The sequence below is a fragment of the Columba livia genome, chromosome Z (assembly GCF_036013475.1).
Source record: "Columba livia isolate bColLiv1 breed racing homer chromosome Z, bColLiv1.pat.W.v2, whole genome shotgun sequence".
Taxonomy (NCBI): Eukaryota; Metazoa; Chordata; class Aves; order Columbiformes; family Columbidae; genus Columba; species Columba livia.
Genome location: NC_088642.1, coordinates 10,911,680 through 10,922,638, shown reverse-complemented (window position 1 = coordinate 10,922,638; position 10,959 = coordinate 10,911,680). Strand labels below are relative to the sequence as shown.

The following is a 10,959-nucleotide window of genomic DNA, read 5'->3' as shown; positions in this document are numbered from 1 at the left end:
GGCTCCCGAGTGAACCCCGAGCGCTGGCGAGCCCTGCCCAAGCTGTGCCCGAGAGGTCCCGAGCGATTCTCGAGAGTTGCCGAACGATCCCCGAGCGCTGCCGAATGACGGCCGAGAGTTGCCGAGGGAGCGCCGAGCGCTGCCGAGCGTGCCCCGAGCGTTGCCGAGCGACGCCCGAGAGTTGCCGAGCGACTCCCGAAAGTTGCCGAGCGAGGCCTGCAGCCCCGCCGAGCAGGTCGGGAGAGCCGTGAAGCGGCTGAGAGGAAGCCGGGCCCCGTGGCGCGGGGCGGCGAGTGAGGCGTGTGCGGGGCGGTGAGTGGGGCCGGGGCGGCTTGGGGCAGGGGATGCGTGGACTTGCGGTCCTGTGTCCCCGGCCCTTCTGGTGAGCGTTTACTTCTGTGTGTTTGCGGCCGTGGCCTCCCCTGGCCCCTCGGGTTATGGGCGGCAGGACGGTCCCTCACCCCTCGGGGTATATCCTGACCCCTCCACGACTGTGTGGGGCTGAGTGAGGTGCGAGGGCGTTTGTATGTGTGTGGTCAGGGATGTGTGTGTGTGCAAGGCCAGGGCTGTCCCTGACCCCATACATGTCTGTGTGCTGTGTGCAGAGCCAGGTCTCCCTCTGGCCTCCCCATGTGTGTGTGCCCTGCTGCTGCCATTCCCTCCGTTCCATCACACAGCCCTCTCTCCATGCCTGCTGTTTGGTGGGTTTTTTTGGCAGGTTGTGCAGCCGGGCTGTCCAAGCCATGATCGAAGTGTTGGCCAAGCTGGGCCGTGGGCCTGTCTTTCTGGCAGGGGAGGTGCTGGAGTGCGTGATCACTTTCACCAACCCATTGTCGGCCTCCTCTACCTCCGCCAGCAGGTATGGCAGCCCGCACTGGTGGGCTCTTCTGTTCATAAAGCCTCACACTGGCAGAGCAGTCTGGGTTCCTTCAGAGGGAACAGCCCTCCCTCCCTCCTCAGCGGCCAGGTGGAGTCATGGCTGGGTTGTGGGGCAATGGTGCCAGCTCAGACACTGGTGACTCCCCCATACAGGGTACTTAAGGGTGCTTTGTGCCATCGTTGTTTCAGGGCTGAAGCTGAGGTAATTATTCTGGTTGTCTACCCTCAAGAAAGAAGCTAGTAAAAAAGTATGCAGTTTAAGGTGCTTTTAACTGCCTCTTGGGATGTCTAGTTACACTTGGGTGGCAGCCTCACAGGGTAACATCCAGACATCCCTATTTCCTGCGTTTATGGAAGGAGCTCTCTCTGTCCAGTGGTGTGCAGTGTGATCCTTGCCTCCAGAACTGGCAGGCAAAGGGGCCAGCTCTCCCTAGAGCCAGAAAGAGGCAGCCTTCTCTGGCAGCATTTTCTGTGGCCCAGCCTTTGAGCACTGCCTGTCCCCTTACCATAAGTGTGCTCAAAACAGGTGTTGAGGAAACGTGAGAAGATGGGAACTTCCTATATTGGCTCACAGTGGGTGACTCCACATCATAAGTTGTCACCCAAAGCTTCCATCTCCGCTGAGTGCATGGCCTTGTCTGATTCTCCAGAGGATGCAGAGTGCTTCCTCATCTTGAGCCCTTCCTGGGACGTGTCCATTTCCAGCCCTGTCAGGTTCAGCATCTTTTCATCACCAGTATGCATTCCACACGTGATTGTTTTGGTGAACCCACTTCCAGTGCCTGCAGTCTCAGCAGCAGCAAAGCAGTCATTTGGTATTACCACTGTAGGGCTTCTTTGTTTATTGCCTTCCTTAACTTTCATCTTTTCTTCCTGGTTCCACTTTCTGCTGAATTCAGCTTTCAAATTCAGCTATGCATAAGCATCTACCTTTTTATTTTTAACTGTATCAGAGTAAAGTCTTGTGTGGCGACAGTGCTGTTTCTCCCAGTTCTGAAATGTGTGGGTCTGAAAAGGAGCAGTTTTTGGAGGTTCACAGCAGAGCTACAGGAGCTTCATTTGGGAACTTCAGGCATGTTGTGGTCCGTAGAAAACCACCGCTTGAAAAAAGGAAAACTTTGTAAAATAAAAAAGCAGGTAACCAAACTGACAAAACCTGGCCACGTAGTACGAGTGGCAACAACAAGTAGATCAGCTGTTTAGAAACTGCAGCTGTGAGTTGCGTAAAGGCAGGAGCCAGATCAAAGCACAGTCACTGCAAAGGCAGATGGACCTGTCAGGAACTAGAAGCTTTTGGGGGCAGCAAAAGCTGCAGTGCAGGTGGAGGAGCTGAGAGGTGCACCTTTCCAGCGCCGCGACAGAACTGAAGGACAGTAAGTAAATTACAGAAAGTGAATTTGATTGTGGTGTACAAAGCGTACAAGAAACTAAATTCTTCTGCCCAAAGGCTTTAGCTTATGGGCTCCAGGAGTTGTAGAGAGAAGTGAGACAGAAGGGAAGTGACCTCAGCACCAGTGCAGGATCCTTCTGCACCCTGCCAGCTGGACAAGCCAGGTCTGCCGGTAGGATGTCACATGCAAATTTTGTTTGGGCATCTGGTTAAAAAAAAACCAAAGACAATCCAGTGGCATATTATTGGGCAATACTGAAAATAAAAAAGAAAAAAATATCGTGTTTGAAGATACTATAATCCTGCTAAGCTTATGTGAAATCAGAAAATGTCTCTTAAGCAAGACCATTTCTCTGTTTTCATATAGCACATACCTTAGAACAGCAGACCTTACAGCAGCCCTTATGGAAAAGCCATGCTGGTACTTTTGAAGATAGAGAATTATTATTCTGGTGTTAGATGTAATTGGGTAGAGTAACCAGCACGTGTTTGGGTAAAGGCAGCCAACGCGTACAAAAGATCAAATAGCGCACTATTAGTCAGCTGAAATAAATGCAGCACGCCTTTTTCTCTGGTTCATGTAGATGTTTAACTGCTCTGATGTGTCACATCAAGAGATACCTGTGTGCCACAAAAAATCCCTCTTACCTCTTAAAACTCTGGTGTCAGTTGCTTACTAGTCAGACCGTGATGTTAGAAAACACCAGAGGAAATGTACACTGGCTAAATTAGTGAAGCTGCTATTGAAACAAAAAAATAGATGTGGGCTTTGGAAACTGAAAGGTGATGAAGTGGAGAGGCCGTAGAGTTGTGCTCTGCATGTCGCTTCTGGCTTGGGATCTATCTTTTTGTGGCAAAATGTCCTCTGCCAGGCCTGTTCCATGCGTGATAACGAGAAGTGTTGTCTCAGGAGTGCAGTCTGGCCAGTCCCAAACCATGCGTGTGGGAAAGGTGATCAAGGGAGTAAGACTCTGGATTGGATCTCAGGATCCCAGACCTCAGTGTGTTTCCTGGAAGATCCCTGTGGGGTTCTGCACAGGCAGAAGGGGTAGCTGCTGACCTGTGCTGTTTTGCCATCTCCTGCCACACGTGTACAGTGGGCTTCTCAGGACAGGGGTGTTTTCTTGCTTTGTGTCTGTGCTGTGCCCAAGGTGTTGTGGTTCAGACTGCAAATATTGCTGCTAAACAAGAGCACACAGGCCACAGAGCCAGGCCTTGGGTGAAACTGCTGTTAGCAGTCGATTGAAAGTGGCTTCAGGTCAACACCCCAGCTTGAGCTTGCTCTGAAGGTTTGCTTGGAGGGCAGGGCTTTGAGAGTGGCTTCAAGTGACAGTGAAGCAAAGCCCTTCTTCCTTCTAGACAAGCAGTCCCACATGGAGCTGAGCAGCAAGAGCTGCTCTTCTCCCGATTTGTGCTTGGTGTGGTCCAGGTTTAAAGCATAGACATGAGTGGTGCTCTTCTTTGCCCTCAGTGAGATGCTGGCGTGGGCCAGCGCCCAGATCCACTGCCAGTTCCACACCAGCGAGAACCGGGTAGCACTCCCTCCTTCTGACGGCATCAAGCACGATGTGCAAGCAGAGAATGAGACAGTCTTCGTCCCCAATAGAGGTGAGTACCACCCTGGGTAGGGGTAGTGGGAGCACAGCAAGCAGGAATCAAGCAGACAACAATGTGTGTCTTGAAGGCAGCACACATAGAAATGAGCAGGAGTTCCGTGTTGCTTTCTTCGTATTATTGCTGGTTGATGACTGCTGCAGAACCGTGTTAATACTGGGATCAAAGTGGCACTAGCTTGAAGCAAAACGTGAGGGTTGTCTGTCTAGATTCTCTGGGAATGCCTTATCATCTGATGAGGCCATGTGATGTGTTTTCCTTTGCCCTCTCCCTCCTGTTCCTCCCTGTGAGGCTAAGGCCTGGCTGGCTTAGGCATGATCCAAGACTGGGCAGCATTCACATGGTTCTTCTTCTCTTCCAGGAGAGCGGGGTCAGTGTATCCTGTCCACACCACCAAAAATTCTCTTCTGTGACTTGCGACTGGATCCTGGAGAGTCAAAGTCATGTGAGTCCTGTCTTCTCTTCCCCCGCTCAGGGAGCTCACTTCTGGGAAGCCCGGCTCTCAAGCTGGCTTTGCAGACCTGAGCGCTGCTACAGGGAGACCCTGGTGCTCGTGGAAGGCAAGGTGCTTTGGTGGGAGCATGAGTGCTAAGGAGCTGCTGCATTGTCCAGAGTCTGTTCCCCAGCCTGTGAGGGCTGCGCACTGCAGCGTGGCACTCAGTCCTGTCCCTGACCCATGTCCTTTGCCGCAGGTCCATTGTGTAGCTGCAAGGCGTAAAATGTTTTGAAACACCCATCTGCAGCTGAAGGAGTGGTTACACACACCTGAGTTTCCCCGTGTTTATTTCTTTGACCGCACTGCAGTATTCTTGGGATTTGGGCTGGGATCCTCTGAAGGTCTGTGCTTCCTCTTCAAGTTGTGGCTGTCCCAGAGATCCCAGAGTCTTCTCCCTGTTCTGGGGTTCCTGCTGTAAAAGAGAGCACTTCTCATCTTCTCTGCTCAAACCTCTCCGTGTCCCCAAAGCCCTCAATGGTATCCTTCCAGTGGTTCCCCTTTAAGCTCTTCTTCATCACTACTTTACCTTTTGCTGTTGAGAAAAATTTTCATCCTTTTCACAAGGCATTTGCAGCAACTCATTTTCCTTATTCCAGGCAGCTTCTTCTATTGGGGACATTTGCTGGAGTAGGCAGCTGTGAAAATACAAGTATGTGCTGTTGTCTCTCGGTTGGTGGCTGTGTGCCCCAGCCTGTCAGTTCATGTTGGATCACCTTTGCATTCCAGTGGCACATCGTCCAGCAGCAACATCATATCAGCTGTTGCAGGCTGCACATGGACAGCTTCCTTGGGTTGTTCTAGGGATCTGCTGGGAATGGTTCATGGAAACCTCTCAAGTAACACAGCAAAGGTAGCAGAGAAGCGGTGCCTATGGTGGAGTGAGTTCTACTGGAGCATTTTGCTCTGGGGAGGTGAGAGCAGAGCTGTGAGTGAGGCCAAAGAGCCGTGGGATGTGATGTGCTGGTTTTGAAGCTGGGATCTCCTGCTTTTCTAGGCTTGGAGGGAAAGTCAGACCAACCTGGCTTGGCTAGGTGGTTAGCAGCATGGGGCTGTGCTATCTGGCGCTATGTCTCCTAAAGGTCCTGACGGGACGAGAGGAAATGCCTGGAAAAAAGGAGGCTAAAAGGAGACCTCCTCGCTCTCTACACCTGCCTGAAAGGAGGTTGTAACGCGGAGGCTATTGGTCTCTTCTTCCAAGTAACAAGTGACAGGATGAGAAGAAATGGCCTCAAGTTGCACCAGGGGAGGTTTAGTTTGGATATTAGGAGGAATTTTTTCACAGAAAGGGTTGTCAGGCACTGGAATGGGCTGCCCAGGGAAGTGGTTGAGTCACTGTCCCTGAAGGTATTTAAAAGACATGTAGATGAGGTTCTTAGGGACGTGGTTTAGTGCCAGAGTTAGGTTAATGGTTGGACTCGATGATCTTGAGGGTGTCTTCCAACCAAAGTGAGCATGTTTAGTTACTTACTTACTGTTCTACATATGAGGGAAAGGAGCTGGCCCTGCCACATTGGAGCCAAGGTCCCTGTGATTTCTGACAGTGACCGTGTCAGAGATGAGGAGGAGATGTAAGTCTCAGCTCACCTGGATTCTCCTGCACTCTTCACTGCTGGCAGGTGTGGGGCTGGAGCATCCATTCCTGGGGAGCAGGGGGAATTCCCTTTTCGTGGTGCATCCCCAGCCGGCTCAGCAGTCTCTGGGAGAGCAGATCAGTGATGAGAGCCCAACCTCCAGGTGGCTGGGATGGATCAAGAGGATTTCCTTGTCCTCTGGCTTTGCAGGCAGAAGCTGTTCAGCCTTCAGCTAAACTAGCAATAGTCTGTCATTCCCACGGACACAAGCTCTTCTATGCTTTGAGGTCCCTTGGCTTTATGTCGTGTCCTTTTCCTTTTGTTGTCATGTGCAATGCTGCTGTGTCTGGCACTGGCCTTTTTAGCACTGAAAGCCCAGTGTCACAGCCACTACTCTGCGGGGCTGTTCACACCAATACCACTGGCCTGCAGTGCTGCTCCTCTCACACAAGGCTGCAGCTGGCACTCTTGCAGATCATTCCTGGGGGCTCCTGCCAGCTCCGTGGAGGCAGAGTTAAGGCTGTGTGGGTGTGTATCCTAATTCTTCATTTCCTGTTTTTCAGAAGTTTTGAGTTTTGCTGCACAGTTTGGAAAGTTTAAAAAAAAAAAATCTTAATTCCGCTTCAGCAAAATACTATGTTATTAAGCCATAGCCAGAGCTGGCACATATAGCTAAGGTTGTGTGAGGCTGTCTCTTGATAAAAGGCCTTGTTTTCAGTTGCTGGCCAGCTTATTCCCTAATATCTTCCCCTTGTTATGGTGCCTATATGCTGAAGTTGACTCACCCTCCCATCCCTTTGACACACTGCCAAGACTGAGCTCTTTAAATTTGTCACCATAAAACATTTTCTCAAGCCCTCAAGTCATTTATGTGGCTGTTTCTCTCTCCTCTCCGGTTTTGTAATACGTTTAAATATTCGGTAGATCACAGGGAGGGAAGGAAATGGAAGCAGCCTGGACACGAGCCGGGAGCCCAGCCAGAGGGTACAGCGGGTGGCTAAGGAAGACATCCGTAGTGCCAGGAATGTGCCTCCTCCTGGGATATGCACGGAAGCTGGGACTTCCCGAGTCTCGGCATTCCTGTGCCAGGTAGCAAACCACCTATCCTCCCCAGACAGTGATGGTCTCTGCTCATATTATCCTCACTGAGCATGAAGGTCTTTGTGAGCACTCTTGTTAAGCCTGGTACAGGGGGTTAGAGCAGTCTGCTTCCTTCCTTGGAAAAAGCCAATTTTCCTCCCTGTCAGGACAGTCCTCAGCTTTATCTGCACACAATCCAGCGGAACAGCCTTGTGTTTTAAGGTGTAACAGCCTGCGGACGCTACACACTAGCATGTTTTTTTTTCTTCCTGCCAGTTCTGTGATTTTAAATCTACAAGTTATATTTAAAATGTAACCCTAGCTTTTAATCTAAGCCTCAATGTTTAGGATGTGCCAGACGTGGGGAAGGATCTGTGGTTTCACAGCAGGATGCTGCCCTTCCTCTGGCAGGGTGTATCTGCGTCACGGTGGGCAAGCCAGAGAGGTGGAGACTTTCCACAGTTTGCTGTTTGCGCCTTTCTTATTATACAGCATGCGGTTTGGGAAGGCTGCAGAAGTGTTCACACTGCGTCGAGAAGCGTTGAGGTTTGTGTGGTGGCCAAGGGGCTTTGAGAGGGCTGAATGTGGTGTAAAGCCAAGCCCTGGCATCTCAGAGGTCTCGGAGTCAGAGGCATTGTGGTCTAAGTCATCAGTCTGTCAAGGGAGATACGCCACAGGTTGTTGTGAAGGTCTCTGAAGTGTTTTTTGGCCATTTAGACATGGTGCTTCAGAGGAAAACACAGGAAGAAACTAATTTTTGTTGCTGAGTTTGGGGTTTGTGTAAAGTGAATATCAAAAGAGGCATGAGGTATTGATCAGTACCTCTGCCACGTGGGTCAGAGCCCTGAGGAAACCACAGCATGTGACTACTTTGTGAAAGCGGTGTCCCAAGGAAGTGCGCAGAGGCAAATTCAGGTTGAACTCGTGATGAGTAAGTTTAGCTCTCGTATGTTTGTGTTCCTGGATTTTACATCTTTCACATTCTTTCATGGCAAAGTTTGTGTGTGTGGTTGTATGTTCTGGAAGTAATGTCTGGATGACGGTGCATGTGATGTGAGAAGGAGTGTGCTGGTGCAGGGAGGCTGGGGATGTGCTTGGCCTGCTGTGGTAAAGAGGGTACAGCAGAAAGCACTTGGCACTGTCCCTAGCTCAGCTCTGCTGCTGGTCCTAACCCTCGGAGCAGGTAGCCTGCGAGTGACAGCTCCAGAGGCTTCCTTTTGCCTTCGGAATGTGATCTTTTCTGCACTCCTTGCAGATTCATATTGTGAAACGCTGCCCATAGATGGCCCTCCCTCTTTCCGGGGACAGTCAGTGAAGTACGTGTACAAGCTGACCATAGGCTGCCAGCGCGTCAACTCCCCCATCAAGCTCCTGCGTGTTCCTTTCCGTGTCCTTGTGTTGCATGGTAAGGCCACACACTGCCCTCCCTGCAGACACCAGCCTGGCTGAACCCTGCTTTACTGATACTCTTGCCCTCTTCCCAGGGCTCAAGGATTACCAGTTCCCACAGGATGAGGTTGTTGCACCTTCAAATCCTTTCCTGGAGGAGGAGGAGGGCTTGAAGAAAGACTCTCGCCTGGCCGACCTGGCGACAGAACTGCTCATGGTGGCCACCTCGCGACGCAGCCTGCGTATGTCATATCCCCTGCCTGAACGTACTGTCCTAACCTGGGCGTGATGCACACACAGCTCAGGGCTCGCTGCAAAAATCTCTCCCTGGCAAAGCAAAAGCTCTGACTGAGGCTGTGGAGCAGGTCCATCAGGGTGCGCTTGGGTCAGAGTTTCCCATGGGCTCCTCCCTGCTGGTCTCAGGCTCTTCCTAATCCAGCTGGAGAGACCTTGTCCCAAGCATATCACCATCAGCACATGGTTTGCTCTTGCTCCCTGCAGGCGTTTCCCAAGGGGAATACCACCCACAGGGACTGCCCTTCACTCCCCAGCAGCAGGCATGGGGTCTTGTCTGCTGGGCTCTGTGCGTAACTCAGGGTATGGTATGGAGCAGAGCCTCAACCTGCCACATTGCTTTACCCTCTCCTTCTTGCTCCACAGACCTGTATAACATCAGCAACACTCGTGGGAAGGTGGGGACATTCTGCATCTTTAAGACGGTGTATAAGATCGGAGAGGATGTCATTGGGACCTTTAACTTCTCGGAAGGAGACATCCCATGTCTGCAAGTCAGTGCTGACTTTGGGCATCACTGTGGAGAGAGGTTTCAAGTGGGGGAGTCGGAAATGGGATTGAGGTGGCACTGGGCTGCTGTGGGGTTTCTAACAGGACCCATTTAACGTCCCCTTGGGGTGTGAGGTGGGAAAGGACTCTGGTTCTGAGCTCGTTTAGAAAATGAAGGCCCTGGAGCTTTCGGCCAGGACTGTGTAAGTGTGTGAGATGAACACCTTGCCAATCATCCTGCAGTTCTCAGTGAGCCTGCAGACAGAGGAGAGCATCCAGGAGGAGTTCCAGCGCCGGCGGGGACAGCCTGTCTCCTTCAGCACGCACGCCCGCCATCAGGAGGCCTGCCTGCACACCGCCCAGAGCAGCTTCAGCCTGCCCATCCCGCTCAGCTCGACCCCGGGATTCACCACCAACATAGGTTAGTGGCCACCAGAGAAGGGACCTACCCCTCCTTGTCTCCTCCTGCGATGTCCCCAGCCCTGCCCTTGCTCAAAGCTGTGTCCTGTTGCAGGGAGCTTGTCCCCTTGCCAGGACAGACAGCACTGAGACAGCTGCTGTCCCTGTCCCTTATGGGACAGGGCTGCTGACCCCTCTCTTGCCCCCAGTGTCCCTGAAGTGGAGGCTGCACTTCGAGTTTGTGACCTCCGGGGAGTCCTCCGGGACGTGCTTGGTTCGTGGGAGCCAGTCAGAGGCTGTCACCTGGGCTGGGGTGGAGCAGATCGGAGTGGATACTTTCAGCTGGGACTTGCCCATCAAAGTCCTTCCCACCAACCCCATCCTGGCCTCCTACGTATCTCAGTTCTCCAGCACTAACTCCATCACCATCTGACGTGGGGAGAGGTGGTAGGGTCCTGTGATGCTGCAGGCAAGCGTCGCTGGCAGGAATGGCAGCAGGACTGTTACTGGCGTGCTGCATGCCTGCTCCCTGATGTCCCCTTGGGTTCATCTGCAGTGACCAGGTGGGCACCAGGTGAGTCTGTGCCACCTGCAGGTGGAGGATCCATGCCCTTGCTGTAGCGTCCTGTGCTGCAGCTCTTGGCTGGGAGCTGGCCCCTTCCTGCCTCGGTGAAGGCGTGAGTCCCAGCACTCACCAAAAGCAAATCTGCCACATGAGGAATGGCCCAATGTGCCTTCACCCCATGAAGGGCTTCTAGGAAGGAAGGACCCAGCACAGGGAAAGGAGGGGGTACTTCTTCTAGTGAAGCCCCGTTATTAGCCTTGAGTGAAGACTGTGCCCTCTGAGGCCCCACAAGCAGAGGTAAGGCATGCTGGCCATGTGGACCAGCTGGGAGCCAGCTCTCTTGCCCTGGCACACGTCCTGCCCCTTGTGAGATGTGTCTCATGTCCACAGCCCGGCACACCAGTTCCCCTCGCCTAGGGCAGGCAGGTCCTGACAGACCCACCCTGCGCCACCGGTATGTGCTGGTGTCCTGGATGTCACCACATTGATGTGGCAACACAATTGTGATGATCCAAACTGAGAAGCACCGAGCACCTCGGCTGTTTCGTGGCTGCGCTCCTGGGTGTGAAGGCATCCTGCCGGTCTTGGGATCCCTGGGGGGCTGGCGTGAATGCATGCTGTGCGTTCAAGAGCTGGGGTGCAGGTCTCGTTGCTAAACAGCTAACTCTCCATTTCTATCAAACCTTTCAAAGAGTTTTCCTCTTTGCATGGAAATCTAATAAACATCTGAATGTGAAAAATTCAGCCTTCTGAGAGCCTTATTCCTACACCATTCCTAGAGGTGGACACAGCC

At 52.4% G+C, this 10,959-nt stretch overlaps 1 protein-coding gene across 1 annotated transcript; it reads left to right on the top strand.

Moving 5' to 3' along the window:
- The first annotated feature begins 76 nt into the window (after nt 1-76).
- Nucleotides 77-10,906, top strand: RGP1 (RGP1 homolog, RAB6A GEF complex partner 1). The gene is made up of 9 exons (XM_065047171.1): nt 77-312; nt 719-859; nt 3,741-3,877; nt 4,245-4,328; nt 8,286-8,435; nt 8,515-8,661; nt 9,080-9,207; nt 9,446-9,623; nt 9,811-10,906. The coding sequence occupies exons 2-9, from the start codon at nt 744-746 to the stop codon at nt 10,032-10,034; spliced, it is 1,164 nt and encodes a 387-aa protein (XP_064903243.1). The 5' UTR covers nt 77-312; nt 719-743; the 3' UTR covers nt 10,035-10,906.
- Nucleotides 10,907-10,959: the final 53 nt, after the last annotated feature.

Bases quoted from the DNA above. Each gene is read 5' to 3' on its own strand.
- RGP1 (XM_065047171.1), top strand. From the start codon at position 744: ATGATCGAAGTGTTGGCCAAGCTGGGCCGTGGGCCTGTCTTTCTGGCA. The intron at 8,436-8,514 runs GTAAGGCCACAC...CCCTCTTCCCAG, and splicing joins CCGTGTCCTTGTGTTGCATG to GGCTCAAGGATTACCAGTTC. The intron at 9,624-9,810 runs GTTAGTGGCCAC...TCTTGCCCCCAG, and splicing joins GGGATTCACCACCAACATAG to TGTCCCTGAAGTGGAGGCTG.